General features: G+C 36.2%; 2 protein-coding genes across 7 annotated transcripts in view; both read right to left on the bottom strand.

Annotated features, from left to right (window-relative positions):
- Positions 1 to 2,689, bottom strand: part of LOC149019039 (uncharacterized) — a 29,982-nt gene extending 27,293 nt beyond the window's left edge. The window contains exon 1 of the mRNA XM_089153127.1: positions 2,291 to 2,689. Coding sequence (XP_089009253.1) covers positions 2,291 to 2,328 — 38 coding nt within the window. The 5' untranslated portion in view covers positions 2,329 to 2,689. The remainder of the gene's footprint in view (positions 1 to 2,290) is intronic.
- Positions 2,690 to 16,419: 13,730 nt separating this feature from the next.
- LOC149019038 (Pentatricopeptide repeat (PPR) superfamily protein) lies at positions 16,420 to 24,468 on the bottom strand. 6 transcript variants are annotated; one of them, XM_089153124.1, is made up of 4 exons: positions 24,073 to 24,468; positions 18,521 to 21,602; positions 18,065 to 18,168; positions 16,420 to 17,954 (listed from the first exon to the last, which is right to left on the bottom strand). In XM_089153124.1, the coding sequence occupies exon 2, from the start codon at positions 21,494 to 21,496 to the stop codon at positions 19,355 to 19,357; it is 2,142 nt and encodes a 713-aa protein (XP_089009250.1). In that variant the 5' UTR covers positions 21,497 to 21,602; positions 24,073 to 24,468; the 3' UTR covers positions 16,420 to 17,954; positions 18,065 to 18,168; positions 18,521 to 19,354. The 6 variants fall into 6 exon arrangements, with proteins under 6 accessions (XP_089009250.1, XP_089009251.1, XP_089009247.1 ...); XM_089153125.1 differs by having other exon boundaries at positions 16,420 to 17,397; XM_089153121.1 differs by having other exon boundaries at positions 16,420 to 18,168; positions 18,521 to 18,674; positions 18,930 to 21,602.
- Between the last annotated feature and the right edge of the window lie 620 nt (positions 24,469 to 25,088).

Below are 25,088 nucleotides of genomic sequence, written 5' to 3'. Positions count from 1 at the left end.
CAATCTAGATTCAAATGACCAATCCAAGCTGGCCGAATACCCCCAGGGTATTTTGGTCATTTTCTTTTAGGGCTCAATATGGGTCTAGATAGATTTCCCTCAATCCAAGGGTCATGGATCTACTTTTGTTTTTCTATTTGGGATAGTCAAATTTGAATTATGAAGAATCCTAGTCCTTTAGAAGTTAGTGTGGAGAAAATAAGATTCCTTATCCAAAGGGGTTCTCATCTTTGGAGTTTGTTTCCATTAGGAAGTGTTAGCTTGAGTCCTGAGTCAAGTGTCTTTACAAGATTCCAATCCTAAGGTTGTGGCCTTAGAGTAATTTGATTCCTTTTTTAGTGTGGTAGTCTAGAATTGGGAACCTTATCCATTAAGGATTCCTAACCCCAGACAGAGTCTCTTTAGTTTTAGGCTATAAATAGCCTATTCTAGAAATGTAAAATTTAGTTGAGGACCAAGGTTTCCTTGTTGGGTAGGCATTGGTTGAGTGTTTTGATCAAGTTACTTCTTGATCTTCTTCAATCCAGCAGAGCACAAGTAATCATCAAAGCCTTCAAGCAGCCAAACTCAGCAGCCAACTAAGTACAGCATCATCCCCCCCCCTTCTCTGCCCCCCCCCCCCCCATCCACAGCCCCTCCCCACCCTTTTCCTTGCTTAGAATCCCCTCCCTTTGCTGCTGTACCTTAACAGCAGCATTCCTCAACCCCCACAACCATCCTAAGCCTCACGATTCCCTAGCCGCTTCCCTAGTTACCACAGCCTCCCCCTTCCCCTCCTTCCTCCCTGCGAGACAGCAACTCACTCCCACTAGGACACCCTAATTCCCAGCCCCTTTCACTTCCATTAGGATCACACAAACCCTAGACTCAAGTCCTACCATTATTTTCTGCACTTCAGTTCTATTCCCCTAACTTTAGAACATCTGCCCTTCATCTTCAAAATTGGGAAGTTGCAGAATTCTGATTTGTTGAGTTTTATTCATTCAGTTCCTACTCTAATAGCTAGAAGACTATGGGGAACAAGTCTGCAAGTACAGAACCAGCAGAGTGAGGCTTCTTCCACCCTAGAAGAAACCCTAGTTTGGCTTTTGAATTCAAAATTCAAATCTGGAATTCAAACCTCAATAGAATTCAGATCTGAATCTCAGCCTCAACAGGCCATAAAGTACCTCAGAAACCCTAACAAGCCTCTTCCTTTTGCTGGAGTTTCCAGGGCAAACCCTAAGTCTAGGGAACTTACCAAAATTCCCTTAACCCTAGAACTGGTTTTCATCAATAAATCAAGAGAAAAAAACTACCTAGCTCATAGAACCTGGCTCATAGAATGGTCTCCAACATGGTTACTAGCTGCTTTTACCTTCCCTAGGATTTTGATACAGCTCATAATTCAGATTTCAGTGGAGGTTCTAATAACTAAGGTTTCCCTATCCTTTGAGCACATTTCTTGATTTCCTCACACATTAATCAACAAGCCTTAGAGCCTAAAAATTGATTAACACCTTTAAGGTATTGCATTTAAATTTTGGTTGGAGATAGTCTAGTCATTACTGAGAAGTTCTTCTCCAGGTGGCTAAAGAGACGGTAATGACATGATCCAGGGTTATAACGCCACTAGAGATTCAAAGACCAAGATTTCAACTGGAAAGCCCAAAGTGCTGGATCTACAAAGAATAAGGGTTATAACCACAAGGTTCGACTGATAATTTCTGAAATAGCTAACCATCCAAAACTATCAAGGTTGCATGATCCCAGCATGCAAATTTAAAATGTATTTACATATGTGAGGTAATTCAGTTTAGCGGTTTTAGGCCAAAATTGGAAAACAACATATACAGGGCAGAAGAAATAATCAACATATACTTCAGCAACAATAAAAGAGATGATTTAATCTCAAATGATCCCACACACCAAACGGTGAAGAAAGTCACTGGATCATTACTCAGTAGTAGAAAATAGAAACTTGAGATCCAACTTCAACAGTCACACCAAGAAAAGAAAATACACAAAGAACTCACAGAAATTCAAAGCAAACGAGAAATTCTTAGCCAATAAGATATTGATCGAAGCTGGAGAAACCTTGGTCGTAAATTTCACTAAAAATTTCCTAACTAAAAAACGGATTCAAAATTCATTACCAACCCAAACTACAACATACGGAAACATCAATCCATGGATACCAATCGTATCACACAAGTAAAACCCTCAAAGCAACCAACGGCATAGCAAGGAAGGGAAAAAGGAAACATTGCCACCCAAGAAAATAAAGAGAATTTAAAATTTCCAGTCTCACCTAGGAGGGCGAATGATGAAGTTGACAAGCTGCTCCATAGATCAAGAAGTTATGGTTTAAACTTTAGAGTTCAAATCTGCAAAGATGTAAGGGGAGAGAGAGAGAGAAAAAAAAAGAAGAAAGAAGGGGCAGAAAGCGTTAATGGGAGATGTATCACATCACAGAAGACGAACAACGAAGCTGCCCCTGTAATCCAAGGTTGTGTTCTTCTGGTTGGGTTTCGATTTTAAAGAAATGATTCTCTCTTTCTCTTGATTTTTTACAGAACAAAGAACAAGAACAAACCCAAGTCGGAGATCGACAGATGTACTCTCTACTTGTTTGCAACTCCCAAAACCTGAAAACGAAATCGGATAAAAGTTTGAGCAGAGTAGCCCCAGGTGAGAGAGAACGAGAGAGAGAGTCGGCACGTGCGACGTGAGATGGCTTGGTGGGGGGTGGACAGTGGACTCGGATTGCGGTGGTGTGGCACGACACGAATTGTCACGCTGTCCAGCAATGACCCCCTTTCTTGTGGACCCCACCAATCATTATTTAATAAGAATTTTTTAATAATTTTTATGTATTTAAATTATTTTCTTTCTTCTACCAAAAAAAATAATAATAATAAATATTATTTCCTTCTTATTATGGTTTACAAAAGCTAACGTATGTTGTTGTTTCCTTCTTACCGGAAGCATTGAGGAAAACGTACGTTGATGTCTTGTTGACTTGTCGTCTCAACACTCATTACGGCTGCTATTAAATGACGGATTTACCCTTACACTTCGGCCGCCTTAGAATGCTGGTTTAATGCCATAAAGAATAAATAAAAAGACAAACACCGGCTGTCGCTTGTCGGTTGGCAGGAACTAATACCTCTTAGTGAATAGGTCGTACATAAAAAGATCACTGTACTAAAAAAAAACAAAAGAAAATTTTCAAGAATATTTTAAGATGCATATAAAAAATCATAGGGATCCCAAAAACATATCAAAGTGGCAAAAACAGTCTAAAATGTCTCTTAAATTTACATAGTACACTACATTAGTAAATTATATTAAGTCATAGTTCGATAATCTCATAACTTTTAAGTTTCAATGTCTTATCGTCTCATATCAGTTGCTACTAAATAACGGATCTATCCATACATTTCTATCGCCTTGAAATGCACAAATCATGGATGTCCCTTTCAAGAAGAAAAAAAAACAAAAAAAAATGAAGATGCTTGGTTTGATGGATTTGCTTCATTTGTAGGTGGTTTCACAAGTTGTGGGTTAAGTTATAGAAAAAAAAAATTAATGTTGACGAGTTATTTATCTTTTTTTAAATATGGAAATTAAACGGGGAATAATTCTATGTATTGGTATCATGAACCAATCATATAGGTTATACAACATAAACAGAGGAGGGGGGAGGGGGGGGGGGGGGGGGGGGGGGGGGGGGGGGGGGGGGGGGGGAAAAAAAAAACCCCCCCCCCCATATAATAATAATGTCCAAAAACCCATTTTTAAGGGATATTAAGGGCAAAGCTGTTGATACCATTGATATCTACTGACCCCATATGTGATATTGTATTAGTTTTTATGTTGATGATACTCGTTCTTATACCATTACTAAAACCATGATGGAAATAGTATAGAATTCAATTCAGAAAAATCTTAAGAATATCATAATAAATGCATATACGTGATGAGAATGTCTTCAGGGAGATCAAAGTTGTAGAAGTGAGTTGGTCTTCTGGAAGGAATCATTCATGTTGTAGAATGTCATATCCCAAAATATGATAGTAATTGATGAAGAAAATATTAACCAGACCGAACCGGATTGAGCCGGACCGAACCAGTTTTGGTCAGACCAAATTACCAACCATGTTATGGTCGGTCTATGAACAAGGATAAGGAATACGTTAGCAATGTTTATCTCATGAAGACTCCTGATCGAAGAAGAGACTTGAGTATAACCTTAGATGAACTCAACCACAAGAGTCCAAAAGGGAATCAAAATAGGGTTTTAGTTCAAGACAAACTTGAACACTAGGAAACCTAAAGAATTCTATAAAAAGGCAAGTAAACGAAGGAATGAGGTATGCTGAATAGAGCAATCACTATTGAGATTCTTATTGTTTGTTGTATTCTTGTCAATCTTGATCGGAAAGAATTCTAACTAGATCGTCGGAGGTGATACTTGACCTCCTTGGTCAAAGCACATTCTTGCAGGTACATCCGATTGATTGGACGAGCAGGATTACGCAACATCAGTAATGATCTTCAAATATTTGAGTGTGTAATTATTCTTTTTGTCTATAGTAAGAATTTTAGAAATAGATTAGTGTATCTTATCAAGAATTTAAATCCAAGCAATACATTTGTACTAGATAATGTCTAACACAATATCGGAACAATAATGTAAAAAGGCTTGAAACTTAATCGAACCAGAACACATACAGTAAGTTTTGATTTGAATCCGATCAAACATAAAGTATGTGCCAACCTTTTACAAGGCTACTTCCTTGAAAGCCATCAATATCACTATTTATGCCTTGTAGGAATAAGAGAAAGATTTTCGATTTGCTTGCTTTTCAATTGGTATGGTGCACGAGCCATCGGTCACAAAATAGATCCGCAAGTATTTGAATCATGTGATCAAGGTTGATTCATGCAGTATGAGGCTGGTTCTAGATAAGCCTAGTCCTTATGATTAGTGTAATGATGACAAGAAAAAAAAACTTTATTATAAATTATTTAATAAATTTATTTTATATGATTTATTATAATCAAAATCTTCAACTCAAAATAAATATTTAGGAGAAATGTGGTATTTTGAAATTTATAACTTTTTGTTTTATGTATTTTGTCCTTTTTTTCTCTTTTACCTTTTCAGAGGCAACCTAAACAACACTAAATTACACTGTAAGGTATCAATTAGTTAGGTATTCTTCTTCTTTTGTGTAGAAGACAAGTTAGTTAGGTCAAGCCAATATTATTGGTGGTGGGAAGATGGACCCTTAGAATTTTTAAAGGAATGTTTCCTGTCACTGTCACCTTTTTTGGGATTTTCGCTCTAAACCCAACGGCGAGGGTAAAAGTGTCCAAAAGAAGAAAAGTTCGCCACTCGCCAGAAGTGTTTCTCTTGTAAAGATTTGGAGTTGTGCCAAGATTGAATAAACAAGTAAACAACCAACAAAAACAATAAATAAATAAATAAAATTTCAATAAAAATAATACATATGGAAAGAACACTTTTCTCTTTCCTATCTGTAACATAGCTGGGTTAAGTTAATCCAGCTTGTGAGTTGGTGGCATGCTATGCTTCTTCAACCATTTAATATGTTGAGGGTAACATTCTCCCTATCAGAAAGACAGATTCTTCTATTTCATATATAACTGTATTATTGTGTTTAATAGAGAGACATGCACAGTAGAGGGTTTTATGTTTTTATTTTATATTTACCTAGTTGCAAATAGATCGGAATGTTAGTTTTATCTTGTTTATTATGCTAGAGATTCAAGGCGATACATTGTAAGAAATATATATCCATTTTTTTTTAAGTCAGGGGAGAGGGAATATTATTACTATAGGTGCTGCCAGATGAATGCGAACCGAAGACCTCACCAGGGAGTTTGGGCTTTTAACCGCTTTTCAAGAATCCCATAGTGGATGCATGTACGACAACAAACAAAATTCTTTTCTTACTCTTTACTTAAGAAAATTTTCTATTTCTCTATTGTACTTATTTTGTACTTACGCTTACACCCCTCTAAAAAATCACCCCTAATTTCTTCAAAAAATGAATTTTTACTTCTCCTTCTCTTTTGATAATTTTAAAATACTAAATTAATTTTATATTTTTTTCCGTTTGGTTGATTAACTCATTAAAGTACTTTTTTTTTTCTCATCAACTTTTATCTTCCTTCTCTTTTTTCTTTTTAATTGAAAATCACTATATGTGATTTATGTGTTTTCATTTTTCTTTTCTTCCTCTTTTATAGAGATTTTATATTCTTAATTCTTATTTTTATATATTTTTTTTCCCTTGATGGATTCTCATAAAAAAAAGGTAGAAATTGAAAAAAATAATATTGTATTTAATGGATTTTGATAAAAAAAATGAAATTTTGAAAAAGGGAGTAAGAGATAAATAGAAAGAAAGTTCACAAAGACAAAAAATTTCTCATCTTTTTTATCTTGTGCTCTTTGAGGAAATGGAGTTGTCTCTTCCTTTACCTAAAGATTAAGCATATGGACTCAATTACTAATATAACACCTCAAATTTGGGGTTTTGCTTAGGTGCTGCTTGCAGCCTATGGGTTAGATTAAAAGTTGTAGTCGAGATGAAATCTCGACCACTCGTTTCATAACTAAATTTTACCTAAAAAGTTATACTTTAACAAAATAAATGGTTAAAATTTCTTGTTGACAACAGGCTTCAACATAGACTATTAGTGCACAATGTTACACTAAAACAATTTGCCAAAATTGGAGGAGACCTTAAAATTAATGACTTCTAATTTTCTTAGGAAAAGCAAAACATGGCTTGAAATTTCCCTGTCTTTCATTTTGTTGATACCTTCGAATTTGTACTTGTCGTGGAAGAGATTAGATATTTTCATATTCTTCAAAACTTTTATTTAATGGGTTGACTTTTTCTAAAGCGGACAAATACTTCTAAGTGAATACAATTGAAAATTTTATTTTCATTTTATTTAAAATCAAACTTTTAATTCCAGTTTTCTATTTGATATATAAATATATTGTTATATGGATAAAATATTACTGAACCGGGATCATCTTCGGTTCAGTCTTTGACCTCGGTCAAAGATGGCCTGACCTCACAGTCGCCATCAAAATTGGGTTTGGCCATCATGGTCTGGTTCGGCCATCTGGTCAGCTCATTATAACATGATGAAGAAGGAACCTTGCGGTCCAAGGATAAGCACGATCCTGAAAAATTCGAGATAAGTGATGGAGTTGTATACAGCAACAACTACCATGAGGAGTGGGCAATCGTGTTAATCATGGAAACCGCTTCTACCCTCGAGAAAAGGAGAAAAATTCTACAATCGGACGGCCACCAAGGAGGATCATGAACGGATCCGACAGTCAAGGAAGGGAGGTAAATCCTATATAAACTAAAGCTTTATGTCCAACAGAAGTAACTGAATCGTTTTTTTTTCCATTCTATCTTTCAATTAAGCTCTGCAACTAGCTAGGGTTATGTGGTGTTCCAACCACTGACTCAACCTTCGGAGATGGCTTCCAGACCGTCGAGTCAGCCCATGTCTGATATTGTTTTGCAGGTATCCGAGGGTTGAACGATTTTTAGACGCATCAGTTATATACAGAAAAGAGATCTGCGCAACAAACGATTTTTTCCCACCTCTCTATCATGCATTTACATTTAGGAAGATATTCATCTTAAGCATTGAAAGATTATCTAGTTACAAACTCGTTGAATAGTTTATCCAGATATAAACTTGTTGAACTCCACTTTTATCTTAAATTTTTGTTTGTTGTTGTGCCAAATTGCCAATGGAGATCGGAAGTGGATACATGGTATGAATATATCTAATGGTTGTGATTTTTTTCCAACTTTGTAAGTACATCCATTATATCTATTTGTTACCATGTGTTATCTTCCAAAAATGATAGTGGATACCTATATATACAATGGTAAAATAAATTTCTTTTAGGAATTTTTTTTTCTTTTTGTACTTATTTTCTATTTAGTCTTACTATCATTTCAAAAGTTTCACTTCTGATTTTTAGAAAAAGTGAATTTTTTCTTTTCCTTTTCCTTTGATTTTTTCAAAATGGCTAATTACAATATTTATATTTTTTTTTGTTTATTGATTAAAGCAGTTTGTTTCTTTTTTCTCATCAACTTTTCTCTCCCATCTTCCTCTCTCTCTCTTCCTATTTTTCATAGGAATTGGATATACGTGATTAGATGTGTTCTTATTTATTTATTAAGTTGTTTATAGGTGGCCCACTTTCTTGGGGTAAAACTCTAGGCACCTCAGTACCTCACTAGTACTACTAGTAAGGCTAACTTCAAAATTACAGGTTATCCACAATTAATAGTTTGGGTTCGATTATGTTAAGTCATTCAAATTTTGAATATCAAATAATCATAATGCCCTTGTTTAAGATTTTATGACCAAACTACCCTTATAAGTGGTGGAGGAAAACCTAGGGGATTTCTAACAAAAATTGAGGGAAGGTAGATGATTTATGGCAGGGGAAGGTTAGGGTAGTGGTGGCTGGCAAGGGGAGCGGGCGGTGGTTGCGAGAGGCCCGGGTGATCGTTTGAGGCAGTAGTAAGTAGTTTATGGCAAGGTGAGGTATGCGAAGAATATGGGTGAATGAAGAATCTCTTCACCCACTTAAGAGTTGGGTATGAAATGATAGTATGGTCATAACATCTTAAATAAGAATATTATGGAATATTATGGTCATTTGAATATTTGATATTCAAAATTTGAATGACTTAAGGGCCTGTTTGGTTACATGAGTCTGGAGATTTCAAATCTATAGACTTCAAATCTATGGAATCTTAATTTATAAAATTAAGTGTTTGGTTGTGGAATGAAATCTGTGGATTCATTATAAAAAAACTATTTGATCAACGTGATTTTTGTGAATATGCAAATATATAGCATTTTTGAAATCTCGGTTTCACCCCCCCTTCTCGATCCGTTGTGTAGGTGAATCGCTGTGTGATTTTACACCACGGGTATATTTCGGATCTGTCCGGTTTCAAATCTCGATCGCCCAGCCCGAATTAAGCTCAAATTGTTAATTATGGATAACAAATAATTTTGAAGTGGGTCACAATAATATTTGACACTTAAGTGAGGTGTATGGAGTTTCACCTGCACTAAAGTGGACAACTGTAAAAAACTCTTATTTATTTTATTTTTCTTTTCTTCTTTTTTTTTTAAAAGAATTTTTCTATTTTTCCTTTCATGAATTCTTATAAAAAAGATAGAAATTGAAAAAAAGAAAAGAAATACATCAAACCATATTTAATGGATGATGATAAAAAAAGATGGAGGAAGGAAAAGAACCCACCTAATCATATTTAATGAATTCCTACAAAAGACGAGGAAAGAAAAAAAAAATAAATATCTAAGTACAGGTTCCTACAAAGAGGAAAAGAAGAAAGAAGAAAATATAAAAGTTTGACAATTCTAAATTTTCAAGGGAAAAGAAGGGATAAAAATTCATCTTTCTAGAGGTGATTTTTTTCTAGATGAGGAGGGGAGGCTGGGGGCAGGAATGGCCGTTCAAGCCCCCTCTGCTGCCGCCGGGGCGGCCCCTCTTCGTCCAAGGAATTGGGAGGAAAAGGTTGGAACTTTGAAGGTCTTGTGAAACGTTCAACAAGCCGAAGTAAGGAGGAAAAACTCTGCCTGGTGGTGATATTCTTTGTTTGAGGCGGAGAGGTGCTACAGGGGAGGGGCGCCCCCCCTAAGAGTAAAGTAGAGATTAAGTCAAATGGGACAAATAGAGATTAAGCAAATGGACAAACTTTTGTAGACTTTTTATCTTATGTTCATTAATAGAGTGGAATTGTTTTGTCCTTTTCCCAAGGATTAGACATTGAAACTCGAATACGGATATAACACCTCACAATAACTACTAATTTTCTTAAAAAAAGCAAAAAATGACATGAAATTTTCCTTCCTTCTTTTTTTCTTTTTTTTTTTTTTTTTTTTTTTTTTTGCATTGTAGGGTATGATTGATACATTTCAATTTGTACTTGTGGAAGATATTAAAAATTTTCAGATTTTTTTTGGTAGAAATAGGTCTATATATTAAAGCGTAACCCACACAAGGCATCGAGATTACATAAATCTAGAAACCTAGGATCCTAACAAGGCCAAAGAGTCCGGCACGCAACGGACATAGCTTCACCAGCAAGGAAGTCTGCCACAGCATTACACTCCCTTTTAACATGAAAAAAAGAAATACTTTGGAGCCGAGATGCGAGAATCCCCACATCCCAAACGAAGTTTTGAATGTCCACTGGAATCAATTCCAATTTGGTCACATAGTTGATTGCTTCCGCTGAATCTGATTCCATCAGGACATTGCTATATCCTTCCTCCAGGGCAAATAAAATACCTTCACAAAGAGCTATAATTTCACCAAATAAAACCCCATCAAAATGAGCTGGGATCGCATAGCCTTTAATGGGCTTCCCATCCGAGTCTCTGCTAACAAGGCCCAGCCCACTACCATTACCGTTTAGGGCAGCGTCCACGTTAATCTTCACAACCCCGCACGGAGGACACAACCATCTACTGAGACCGGTCGACGCATCCTCTCTTCGCTCAGGGACCTCGTCATCACTCCTCCGACTGAAACAGCTTGAGAATTCCTTCATCTCAGCAATTGCCTTTTCCACAACCTTTTCCGCCGGCCATTGAACACCTTCGAAGATCAATTCATTTCTTGCTTTCCAGATTCTCCAGCATATATGAGCGATTAGAGATGAAGCTTCCACGAAACCCTTTTTGTCTTTCGGCAGGCTGGATCTCCAATCCTTGATCGCTTTATGCAACATGGGATTATCCGGCGGCAGGAAGGAGAGCGGAGAAGCGAACCAGACCCTGCGAGCAAACGGACAATCAATCAAAATGTGATCAGTGGATTCCAATTCGCCGCATCTGCTACACCTGGAATCGAAATGTTCTATTCTCTTCACCAACTCCACCACTGAAGGTAAGGCCTCTGAACACGCCCTCCATAACATATGCTTGATTTTTGGGGCTGATTGACAGTTCCATATGTTCTTCCATACCATTGCATCCACATTAATTTTGTATGGAACTACTGATGATGATGGTTGATTTCTCTTCTCCCACTCTTTCAAATTTATAACATGATGATATGTGGACTTTACTAAGAATAAACCACTTCTAGCAGGACCCCAAACTTTCTTGTCTTCCCTGGGAATAAGACTTAGTCCAATCTCCAGGATCTCCTCTACATCCTCTTTGTCGAAAACATCATAGATCAGATCCCTCCTCTAGGATCTAGTGTTTCCATCAATTAATTCAGACACCCACACAATACCTTTCTGGTCTCGATTACATCTTCTAATTTTAAAACCTGGAGTAGATATGAGCCATAAATCTTCCCATACTCGAATAGATGTACCATTCCCCACAATCCATACTAGACCAGAGATAAGAATCTTCCTCCCCTCAAAAATACTCTTCCATGCCCAAGAAGGGTTAGAGCAACCTTAGAAGAAAGAAAATCCGAATTAGGAAAGTAGATCTGCTTCAAGATTTTCACCCAATAAGCTTAGAAATTTTCAGATGCTTCTACACCTTTCTGAGTTGACATTTCCTAAAGTTGACAAGTACTTCTACATGAATATACCTTATTCACATAAATGAAAAGAAGATTTGAAACAAAAATTAAAAGAAGAGCTTTTTACATGAGTCCTTTCCATTTCAATTGAAAATTCAGTACATCACCTTCAAATTTGAAATCTTACAAAGCTCCCTTTCACATTTAACATCGTCAAGTTTCATTTTGTTTCAAATTTACCCTCACTTTATAAATTTATTTGAAATCCTAAATAATATTTGTAATTTTTTTTTTACATAAGCCTCCTTCATTTCCATTGAAAATATGGTGCCCCTCTCCAAAATCAAAATCCTACAAGGCACCTTCATACTTCACACCATTTAGTGAAGGTATGCGCATAGAACAAAATTCCATCGAAACTTGCGAAATTTTCAATTTTGGAAAATGCGAAACGAAACTCATGAGGATTGAAAAAAAAATCCTCGTTGAAACTTGTTGAAACCTCAAAACCTGTCGAAACTTGGTTCAACCCAATTGGACCAGCTGGTTCATGAGGAAAAAAAATTCCCAAATTTCATGGGAAACTTGAGAAATTTCATGAAAGCTTGGGAAATTTTGTGGAAACTTGAGAAATTTCGTGGAAACCTGATAAATTTTGTGGAAACTTTGGACTTTTTCCTGTAAATTTTGTAGCTTTCCTAAATTTTTAATTTTTTTGTTTAATTCATGTTTCCCCAAATACCCACGATAAATACCCCCTCCATCAGGACTTTCCCTATCCAAAGTGCGTATTCCCTCAGGTTGGTTATCTTAAGCATATTAATGACCAGACTCATAAAGTTACAGTTGTCGATTAACTTGACAACCATACGCATAAAATGTCATGGGATGTCTATGTTCGTTGGATGGAGGAGAGGATGTTACATGCATAGTACTACTCAGCTCACAGGATGAATCCACTCTTGGCACTCCTCTTAACACTAAGTTGTATTTTCCTTTTATTGTCAACTATTTTGAAGTTAGAAATTATATATTGAATGTTATGTGCTAGGTCGTTGGTCATGAATCCGAGATTTGAAACCGGACATGAACGAGAATCCCCGTGGTTGTAATCTCAATCAGATCGAGTCCTTTTCCTAAACGTGATCGGAATGGGGGTGTTCCGATTTCAAAGCTATCTTTGCCTTCCAAATCTTGTCTCATGTTTTTGGTGTCCGGTTTCTTCCACACCAACTCTTTTTATAAATTATACTCCATTTTGAATCTATGATTTGTCTCGTTTCTTTGCTCTGTCCCGCTTAAGTAGTTAAGTTTATAATGTACTTTTTGGACAACTCTACATTGATGTTATGTACATTGAATGATATATATACATTGATTTTTTTAGCAAAATACAATAAATGCATTTTTTTATACTCTAATTAACTTAAATACAGGATCTCACCCCAAAATACTCTTTAAAACTTGTCGAAACTTGATGTCAAAACTTGTACGGAAAAGTTCTCGATTTCCTCAAAATTTTTCAAGTTTCCACATAAGTTTCCCATTTTCACCCGGGTGAAACTTGAGTTTCCCTCGAATTTTTTACCATGGGTATGCGGTAAACTGTGTAAGTCAAATTAATTTGTTTATATGACCACATTGGCCATAGAGTGATAAAATGATCATGTAAGAGTGAGGCTTTTTTTTTTTTTTTTTTTTTGAGGAAATATTTTTTTTGGTAAAGAATTTGAGGAAAATTTCGGTCGTATAATTTGGGGTAATATGGTGAGTCAAAATATTGTATAGGATTCTAAAATGAATATTAAAAATATTATGTATGATTTTATATGAATTTATTAAGAAAATAGATAGTGTGATTGTGGACCGGGGGGTTTTGTGAGATTTTGATTTTGGGGAGGTGTTGAGTGTTTCCAATTGAAATGGAGGGGAATCGTATAAATTTTTTTAGAATTTTAAATAAATTTATTCAAATAATGGTAAAATTGTCAAATTAAAATTAAAACTAACAAAAACTTAACGATGTCAAATATGGAGGAGGGCTTTTTAAGATTTCAATTTTGAGAGGGGTGCACTGAGTTTCCAATAGAAACCGAAAGGACTTATGTAAAAAATTCTTAAAAGAAAAATTTGTTGATTTCTTCATGAGACTTCAATCAAGTTTTGACCGATAAAGAAAGTGATTTAAACATTGGGTTAGACTTACTTACATAAAGTGTATAAATCTATAAAATAAATTTTAAGGGTGTAAATTCATCTATAAAAAACGTTAAAATGTAATAAAATAAATTCTATGGAACATAAATGTAAAATTTTAAACACTATGAGAATATATATATGTAATATGATATCTGAGACAGCTAATATATACATTAAAACCATATTATAAATCTCTTTCAAAAGTTGCCCACTTAACCATAGCCCCACTAAGTCCACTGAGCTGGAGAAATTTATTTAATTAAGGTTTTGTGGCTTTATTGTACAAAAGTTGACATGATATGAATTAATATATTATTATTATTCTTTAATATTTTATGAAATGTAATCGACTGAAATCTGATTAGAAATTAAAGTAATCAAACCTCATAACCCTAGAACCAATTTTCAGATTAGAAAATCTTGAGATCTACTCCTGCAAACCCTAGAACTGTGTCCATGCATCCCTGTATGGATGCACCAGTTATTTTGTTAAATAATTTTTATTAATTTAAAATATTTTAATCATTGGTTATTGATTGAATTGATTATGTTCATCCACTTAATCTCTTTGATGTATTATTTTTTATTTATTAACTATGATATTTTAATACACAAGACATAACGTAAAGTATTCTAGTTGCTGAAAGGGTCAATTGTGAGATGAAAACTTGCGTGGAGTGTAAACCTTTAAATTTGGTGTCTAAAAACACTAGTAATCCAATCAATAAATAATTAAGATGTCCATGAAATATTTAAAGATTCAAAAATCTTTAAATTTACTTCTAAGAAGTGAAAAACCATCATTTGATGTTTATATCAAAACAAATTATATTCTTATAATTGAATTTAAAATAAAAATCATTCTTACCACTTTTTTTTTTTGGGTAAACAATCAATCTTAACAAAATATACAAAATTTTGAGAAGGGTGTAAGAGTAAGCACATAATAAGTACAATGGAGACATAAAATTTTCCTAAGTAAAGAGTAAGAAAAGAATATTGTATGTCGCAAATTTTTATCACTCTTTTATACTTAAACTCTATTAACTAAAATTTTCCTACTCAAACTTTTAGATCTTATTCCTCAAAAAAAATCCAAATTCTCACGTTTCCTTCAATCCTCCTATAATAATTATTAAATTTTGAGGACTCTATTTTTAATTTATGTGAAAGTATGGTTTTTGAGTGGGGGATGGATCATGCAACAAAAAAATGGACAATGTCAATCTTCAGCATGACTTGCTACTTTGTATGGACGGAAAGAAATAAGGCCTTCTTTTCGAAAAGAAACCAACTCTAGAAATGATATTCAATGCCATTACTATATGGGCTGGGGAACTTCAACTTACATTTTCAAGACCACTAGAGTCTAATGACAACGACCTAAGCCCGGAGGTGTCTTGTGAAAACATCAATATATACATATGTGAAAGCTTAAAGGAGATCTACTTACCTACATTATTGTGTGCAGGACTTCATAAACCAGGGCTAGACATAGCAGCTTGGAGCATTGGGGTCCTATGAAATGGGAAAATACAATACCTAAATAAATGTGTTATCAACAAGGGAACAAGGACACAAGCTAATTCATGGAATCATTGAAGGCATCAGATTTGCAGATCAATAGCAAATTCAACCATAGGAAATCTGGTGCAATGAAGAGGAACTGGCAAACCTATACCCTGAAATGAAGAATTTAAAGTGGCCCTTAAACATTATACCTCTGTTGATTGATCTTAAAAATTGTATTAAGACCCATCTTATTATGTTTAAGTCCGCGACCCTTCCTTCATAAAACATTTTCTTTGATAGCTAATCATGTATGCACCAACTGTTTTGCTTAAGCCTTTATAAAGTTGCTTTCTACTATAAGAATTATTAAATTTGTTCACTTTGTTGTAAGTTAAACTAAAGTTCCCTGTTGAAGGAGATATCTTTACTCGCATGGCGTTCTGCAAATCCAAATTGATAACCCTTCGTGGATGATGTTTACTACGCGTAACACCTACCCAATGCAAAAATAGTTTGAATCTTTGCAAGAACTCAGAGCTCCATTTTGATCATCAATTATTTTTCTTGAAACCCAATGAAACAAGTTGACCTTTCACATTTGTACATATGCCAATCGATCTTACTAACCTCATCAATGAACTCCAGAACAGAAGAATATTGGACACTAGAAGAAGCCAAAGAAGGGTCATACAACAGAATCAAATTTTGGATGCAAATGCAGAAATTTTGATGTTCATCTTCTAATTGTTCATGATTTTTATCTACTCAAAAGTTTTGACACACTCATGTTTCATAAGGTGCACCACCGGATGGTGGACATTTTTCATATTCTAATCCTCCTAGAATTTGCGTTTTTCCATTTCTCAGCCATGGTGTACTCTCATTCCTCTTAACATAGTCTCTCCTCTTTCGGCTCGTCTCCTTCATCACCAAACGGCAAAAATGGTGTTGCTCGCTAAAATCCAATCCTTTCCCATATACCATGATAAGATTCAGGTTGAACGTTAGAAAGGCTGAAGCTCAAAATACTGTTGGGTTCAAATCTGGGATTGAGGACATCATTTGGTATTTGAAGGAGACACTTTGGCAGAGAACCTGTGAAACATGGTGGGCACTGGAATTTTGAGTTCAATCCTGGAATGTTTATGCAGACTCGGATAAGGTGGAGAGAGTGAAGAAACCAGAGTTACAAAGTTGGGAAGTGGGTAACCCTAGGATTAGAGTTGGATACATGTTCATCATTGAAGGGATAACTGATATTTACCCAAAAGAAATTCATTCATGAGGGTTCCTGCTGCCTCCTGTGTCGTGGGGTTAAGGAAAGGGCAGAACAGAGCCGGGAAAAGAGTGTAATGGTGGCTGCTGCTGGTGTCACTGGGGCGAGTCAGAAGAGGATGGACAAAGTGAGGATGGATCAGAGGAGAGTGATGGAGAGAGGACTGTTGGTGAAAAAAGGATAGGAAGAAAATGAAAAGATAAATGTAAAAGAGGCAGCAGCCTTGTTGGCTGAATTCAAAAAGATAAGAATAAAGAAGCTTTTGTGTGGGAACTAGCGGTCCTGAGACCATCACCAGAAAAGGAAAAAAAAATCGTTACAAGAACAAATAAACAATATCCATTGGGTGATTTTCAGCCATCAACCCATTGCAACAAATAAGGTAACACTGCTTCTCTACAAACCCAAGTAAGGTAGAATTAGTCTCCAGAAACCAGAGGGGGAAAAAAATCTCACCATTCCAAGATTATACAAATATTGCCAAAAACAAATAGAGAATTCTCAAAAATTTTCCCCCCTAAGAAAATACTTCTGAGATTTGAATTTCTTCTGTAAATTGTTCAGAACGTAAATTACATCTCGTTACATTTATATGATCAACTTAGAGGATGTTGCTTGACTTGGCTTCTCCAGAATCCCAGTATGAGATCTTCTTGAATACCTTTTCTGGAAGTAGAACACCCTTATTGAGACAGCAAAGATAACAAGAAATGATATGTTGGTGCCAACCATGACAATACCAACCGCTGGTGAGAAACTGTGATCATAGCCAAAATAACTCTTCATAAAATCTGTTAGTGTCTCCCCTGTTACAATCCTGTATATCTCCATATTGAGTAGTGACCAAACCATACATTGTCCCAGAAATAGGGGCCATCCATTATGCCCATGTCCACCACACCGATGATTTCATTAAGAACCAAATGGTAGAAAGACGAATAATCAAAGAGTGTTTCATGCACAATCACCAAATAAACAATTACAGGTTAAAGATGAAGTAACAACAGAGACTATCGTGCGATTCATCATATTGGGAGGTTTAGCATTTCAAAGGGCATTGCCCATGCACAGTTCATCCAGAAAAGAGTCCCACAATGCATAGAATGCCCTAGAAATTACAGCAGTGATATAACGGTTGGTTGTCACAGCTACTGTTGTGATACCTAATAAGTACATCAGTGTGAAGTATATGAAGATATACCAGAAGAACTTTGTAATCTCCCAATGAAACTCAATCATCGCATACACTATAACATCGAACAGCAAAGTATAGCAGATCACCCCAACTCCAATCCAATACCAGTATGCTTCAGTAAAAAAAGGCTTTGACTTCATGACTACCATTCCCAGTGTCTTTGTAGATAGGGTAAGAACCTATTCCACACCAATAAAACTTCTTTTGGTTTTCTTCACTCAAGACCTCTCATTCTACTACATTTCTATTTATTTTTACAATTGAGTTAGAAGGTGAAAAAGATTCTTACTGGTCGCCAACTTTTGTTGAGGAACTCATTAACAACAATTGCATTTTGGGCATACAAAATAGGAGAGACCCAGTATCTCCATATCCACCGTCGCCTTGTGTTATCTGATTCATTGAAAAATACTCATGATATTGATTGTAAAATAAAAAGTTCACATTAGGAATTCCGTGTTATTATCAGAATCAAAAGAGCAGTGACTTTTATCAAGGTTTGGTCGATTAGATTGACATGAAAAGGCACCATGAGACTTTCGAACAGCTGCTCCTAACATCCAACTCCCATAATCATAGGAATTGACACCACTATCAAATTAGCAGATGCTTATTGCCTATTCTCTTGAAATTAAACGAACTAAACTTATTCCTTATCTACAAAGCAAATAACTTAACATCATGAAAATTGAAACTTTGTCAATTGAAAATGATGGTCAATGTTTAATCCAATTTTTGAGCATACCTCACAGATAGAGAAATCCACCCATGACCAGAATTATCAGCAAACTAAAAGACCCAAATATCTCTGCAATGATCTCACTACTTCCGACAGCTGCATAAAGCGGAACAACCCAGATGCCATCTGGTTGAGGCATAGAAGGAGGGTACTGTTTGACCTGCAGTAAAAAAAATATCAGGGTGAATGCCCTGCTCAACAGCTAATTTCCAAAAGCAATACTTGAGGAAAACATTAGAACATAGAAACTTCAATGCATTTCAACATTTGGGTCAAAGACAATGACATAGTATGCCATGAACACCCAAATAGCAACTCCCATGAAACTCATTGGAAACTATAGTATTCATGTTGGTATCAAATATGCCCATGGAGGGTAGAAGAAGACAGGAAGTTCCAAGATGTTCATGGCAACCTCTGAGAATCCATTAAACACAACTGCCATGAGAGCGTACAACAATGGACCCACATATAAACCACCATCAAGTACTGAATCCCGGTGCATCTTGGTATGCTGCAGAATTGCCATTATAGTACTCCTGATGTTGGTGAGCAAAAATCAGAGTGATAAGTACAAAAGTTATTGACATATAAGTTGAAAACTAACTAGGAAGCAACATCACATAAAAACATGACTCACTGTACTGCCTTGACAATGTAGACAGACAAGTTTCTCTTCATAAGCAACAATTCTTTTGCTGTACAAGCTTCCAATAGCTCCTTCTTGCTAACACTGAACTTGTTGGTTGTTAAAGCTGCCTGCGTTGCTGATAGACTTGAAATTGTCGGCTGATATTGTCGACTGATGTCTGCATCAGAAGCAGATGACACTTGACAATATCAGTGTGTTGAAACCATATACTGAGATATATCAATATCAAAACCATGCTTCAGCAGTATTTGCTGCATCCTAATGCCAGTAGCTTTTATAGGATCATCAACCAACTTTTTCTCAAAACCAGACACAAGTAAATGGAAAGTAACACTGTTTGGAAAGAGACCGCTTTCTACCATCATATTCAGCAAGTGGAAAGCATCCTCTATGTTTCCCACACCGCAAAATCCATGTATAAGAGTGTTGTACAATATTAAGTCTGGAACCAACCCAGCATCCAACATCTTCTTAAATAAGGCATTAGCCTCATCCATGCGGTGCATCTTGCAATAACCATTGAGGAGTGCACTACATGTTACAATGTCAGGTTTGATCTTATGTTCACTCATGTATGACCAAACAAGAAATACCTCCTCAAAGCTTCCCTTCTTAGAAAGCCCACTTATGACATCTGTGACTGTGAAAACATTAGGAGAAAATCCCCTTTTAATGAGCTCATCTAATATATATTTTGACTCTTTGATAAAACCTCTTCTGACAAGACCATGAATAATTAAGTTAAAAGTTGTTATGTCAGGTGAAACATCAGCTGATCTCATAACAGCCATCAACCTAAAAGCACTGTGCAAGTGACCCATTTTTGCATATCCATCGATTAATGTATTGTATGCAAAAATATCAGGTTTCAGACCCTTCTTTGCCATCACAAGGAACATATCCTCTGCAGTTTTCAAATCACTAAATTTGCAATAAACCTCTACTACAACTGTGTACGTCACAATAGACAGTTCAATTCCTGCCTTCAACATTTTCCCAAGGTAACTGAGAGCTGTTCTTACATGCCCAACCTTACAGTAGCCGCTGATAATGGTAGTGTAAGTATAACAATCAGGAAACATTCCCAACGTGAGCATCTCAGAGAAAACTGCATCAACTTCAACTACTTTCCCATCTCTGCACAATTTTGTGATTAAGCTATTGTAAATGAAAAGATTGGGAGTGAAACCAAAAACTTCCAAAACATCCCTTGCTTCCTCCAATTTGCCTGCTTTACAATAGCCATCAATGACTGAAGAAAGCAAAACTGAATCAGGAAATATATTCATCTCAATCATTTTGAACAATATAGAAGTGGACTCCTTTATGTAACCCATTTTGCATACGGCATCAATCACGATTGTAAATGCAACAACATCAGGCTGCAAGCCATAGTTTCTCATATCCACAAGCAACTTACAAGCATTTTGAAGCTTGCCTTGTGCACAATATTCACATATGAATAAACTAATAATGGAAGCATTGAAACCCATACCTCGATTCTGCATTTCACCAAATATTTCCCAAACTGAATCTATCTTACTTGACTTAAGAAGTGCCTTTAGAAGAGAATTCCAGACTCCAAGAGAAGGAAACATGCTGAGGTTTTTCATTTTCATGACTACTTCAACACCAGAGTTTACCATATCTTCCTTGACATAACACCCAACTAGCATACTGTAAACAGTTTCCAACACCCGTCTACTTTTTGAGGTTTCTCTGAGGACATCAAACAATAAGTTGTGCCAATCTTCTCTTCCATCATTGCTCCTAACTTGATACAGGAGAAGATCCATCGCTCTATGATTCATATTTCCAGAAACCAGAATATTTACCATGGTACAAGTTGATAGAATTGCATGCTTTTCCCTAGTGCAATCCTCATACCACATGAAGAAGTATAAAGCAAGTGCAGCATCCGAAGTCTCCTCAAACAAATCATTCAAAATCTGACTAACATTCAATTTTTTCGTAGTTCCAGAGCTGAAAGACCACCCTCGCTTTGAGAGGATCAATTTCACCTTCTTCATTTCGTCCTCCATTCCCCACCTCTCAAAATTAGATGAATCCCGTTTGATAAATTCTCTCATTCCCTTTCCATTAAGATCAAATCTAATGTTATCTGTAGATTCAGCTGAAATACATTCAAAATTCTGTAGGGAATTGTCGTCAAAGGAAATAAAGTTTTCAAAAGTCTCCACTTCATTCTCGAAGAATGATAAACAAGTAGATGTCAAACCCCTCAATGTAAGAAATTGAAAGTATTTACTCCTCCCAATAGGCGATCTCACACCAATAAATCTATGGATGACTGAAAATGAAGCACACATGAAGCTCCTGAACTCACCACAAAAGTAGATCAAAGAAGAGAACACAAATTTAAGAATGAACCATTAAGGCCTAAGATAGCACCAACTCAAGGCCCTAGAATTCCACCTGTATATTGAAAAAAAAAAAACCTATAAAGTTGAAGCTTGTAAGTGAGTATAAAACCAACAAAGCAATGATACAAATCCTGAGAACCATTTCCACTGAAGCTAATGTAAGAAAATAAATGTGGAAGAGGGGGGAAGAAACAGAATTGCATATGGGTAATAATCAATCAACACAGTCCACAAGGTTAAAATCCAGCTAGACAACCCACTAAGGACGAAAATAAATGTAGAAGAGGGGGGAAGAAAAAGAATTCCATATGGGTAATAATCAATCACCACAGTCCACAAGGTTAAAATCCAACTCGGCAACCAACTATAGGAAACAATTTCCACTTCAATATCAACGGAAGTGGAAATACAAAATGATACCCATCTAATAAACTTGAAACCCTTGTAACTTTTTTTTTTTGGGGGGAGGGGTTAAAATGAATTTTTTCCAAAGGGCACGCTGGGGACAATCACTGTTAATTAGAAAGTTTCAAGGATGGTTAAAATGAAGGGGTTGTATGGCAATGATTCTGTATCAAATTTCTCAATTCGGCACAGAATCCACTTTTTATGCTTTTGTGCCGAATTGGGCAAATTTGGCATAGAATCTATACTGAAATATTGTATAGTTGGACACAGATGGACACGTTTCTCAGGCAAAATTGGCACAGAATCTTGTATGATATGTACAAAGTCAGGGTACAAAATGGGCACGCTTTTTTGAAAATAAAATAATTAAAAAAGGTAAATACACATTAGTTGATACACAATTGCTCACATAAAATCAGGTGGCTTAATCCCATTGCTACTTGATTCCCAACCACCCGTTCATGACAGCCATTCAAGCGACAAAAACTGCATAGAAAACATGAACAAGCATACACAACACACTTCATGAACAAACATAATAGAGGAAATTTCAATGCCAGTGATTCATATATTTTTCATACTAGGTCTTCAATGGCTTCCAGCAATGCCTTATTTTGCAAATTCAAATCACCCACACTCACAAAGACCGGCAGTTAAGTGTTATTTACACATCCCATCAGAACAGTCCAGTGAAACTCTATTTGGAGATGTTTCCAGTGGTTCATAGCATTTTGTTCTTTAGGCAAAACAATATACACTTACGAAAGAGGTTAATTCATTCAATTTAACCACTCTTGAGCAGATAATAAAGCAGCATTGCAGCAATAACAGAACTTCTCGTATAGGCCATTGTGCTAGTTTTTGAACTGTCGAGATCAGATTGTTTAAAGTTCTGAGCACTAGAATTAGTGGGCAACGCATGCACATCCAAGCATGCTTATGTAGTTCTTACAATTGTGTTTAAAATTCAAGACTTCATAATTCGAGCAGGAAATCAGTACTAGAACCTGACCAGAGTTCAAAAGAAATAGAATTCGAACCAAAACTTTTAGAATGAGAAAAGGTTGAGGCTTAAGGTTTTTCAGAAGCAAAGAAGTATGGAATGTTGGACTTCATGGGATGGCAGAGTGTCAATTATTATGCAGAGCATGTCAATACTATGCATTTCATTACTTTTCAATAAATGATAACCTTTCACAAGACCATCATTCTGTTGTTTTTTATTTATTTATTAGTTCACCATCATCCATCAATAAAAGCCATTAACAACCAACCATCACAAGAAACCAGGAACCAACCACTAACATTTAACCATAAACACAATTAAAGTGAGGAATTATGTCCTAGAATCCAACAAGCCAGCAGTAGAGGAATCCAATAAAGATGGAAGTAAGAAACTAAAAGACTAAAAAGTGTGAAAACTCATAAAAAGAACAGACAAATTCCATTTTCCATCGACAGCAGACACGATTTTGTGTCTTGATTTCCAAAACTCATAAAAGAACAGACACAAATTGGGAAAGTATAGAACAATTCCTTTACACATTTCCATTTGTTCCCTTAGAAACACTAGATATTTAAAGATGGAAGCAAGAAAATACAAATGGTTTGCTACCTACGGTTAGACGATTCAGGATACAAGACTACAAGTGTGAAAACTAATGGTTGCTATAATCAATTTTGTTTCATGTTGTTTTTCCTTCAATTTCATGTCATCACATTTCTCATCCAAAATTTAGGGATTTTATAATCGTTTAGGTTGTAAAACCAGAGACAGAAGAAAACCGCGAAACCATTTCTGCAAATTTTTGTACAATTCCATAGACACCGTGTGCTGGTTGAGAAGAAGAAGAAAGAACTTTTTAAAAATATGGGAGAAACAAGCAATCCAAAACCGAGCCAGAAGAACAAAGAAGCAGCAGAAGAGGTTCCAATTGCTCAAAAATTGTTAAGGAAAAATACCACAAAGCCAGAATCGTTAAAACCCCAGGTTCCAATTGCTCAAAAATTGTCAGGGAAAAATACTTACGAACTACATTTTGTAAAAAATAAACTCAGATTAAGAAGATGAGAAGAAACTGAGTGGGTTACCACAGAAGAAGAAGAAGAGGCACCTGGTGGCAGTGAGATTTCTGGAATGTCGACGGAGAGTAGAGTCTGGCTGAAGTGGCGAACGAGAGTGCACTCAAGTTGGAGCTTTTCTTCCTTCGGTTCCAAGCATCTTAGTTAAGGAGCAACTGGCAAATCAAATTGGCACCTTTTTACTGATCGTCAATGGATACGAAGGGTTTAGGTTTTCGTGTGACTTTATGTTAAATTGGTTCTTTTCGATGTTTTTATTAACTTCCTATGGGATCTAGATCATACGAAATGATGCCACTCTTGGTAAATCTGAACGCCAACCTCAGCGAGTGCTAGATTTTCTACAGAAATGGATGGTGCATCTCTCTTTAAGACCACCTGGTAGGAGGTCCATGAGCATAACGCCTCCCTCTATCCCATACACCAGCGAATGTTTTTGTAAGGCTCTTAATCTACCTGATATTCCAAATGATACTTTCTTTTTGTGTGCTGGCTTCTCTCTAAAGATAATCAATGGGGCCATTGATCCACGTGTCCTACCTCTTTTCCGGTGTTGCGGTGTCTTGGGCCGGGGTCCCCCCCGTGCTCCCGCCCAGGGCGGGGCCCCCCGCGCCCGCGCGTGCCTTGTCTCCTTTTTTTGTGTGTTGGCTCTGCGTTTGGCTTGGCCGTGCTGGGCTTCCCCGGCTCCGAAGATAATCAATTGAAACTGATCATTCAGGGCCTTTTAGAAGGATTTATTTATGTACGACAACATGGTATCATGTAACCAGAGCTTGGACTACTATTGATAGTTACCACAATATCTCCCGTATCCAAAATCTCCTTGGCCAATTGAGGTAGCGGAAGAACTGTTATACTTAGCCAAAGTCACTACTGCAGTTACCTTTGCAGTTACCTTTGAACCATTCAAGGAGGATACCAAAAATTGGCTTCTTACTTTAGCTACTCAATCGATGTATAATCCTGGGAGGTTGTGTTCATTAAAGATCTCTATGTATGTAATTTTGCTTGTTTCTATCAACAAAAAAGAAATAAAAAGAATGACCTT

This window comes from Hakea prostrata, chromosome 4 (assembly GCF_041222555.1).
Source record: "Hakea prostrata isolate BN-2017 chromosome 4, UWA_Hpros_2, whole genome shotgun sequence".
Lineage (NCBI taxonomy): Eukaryota > Viridiplantae > Streptophyta > Magnoliopsida > Proteales > Proteaceae > Hakea > Hakea prostrata.
This window is presented reverse-complemented; position numbering and strand designations above follow the sequence as displayed.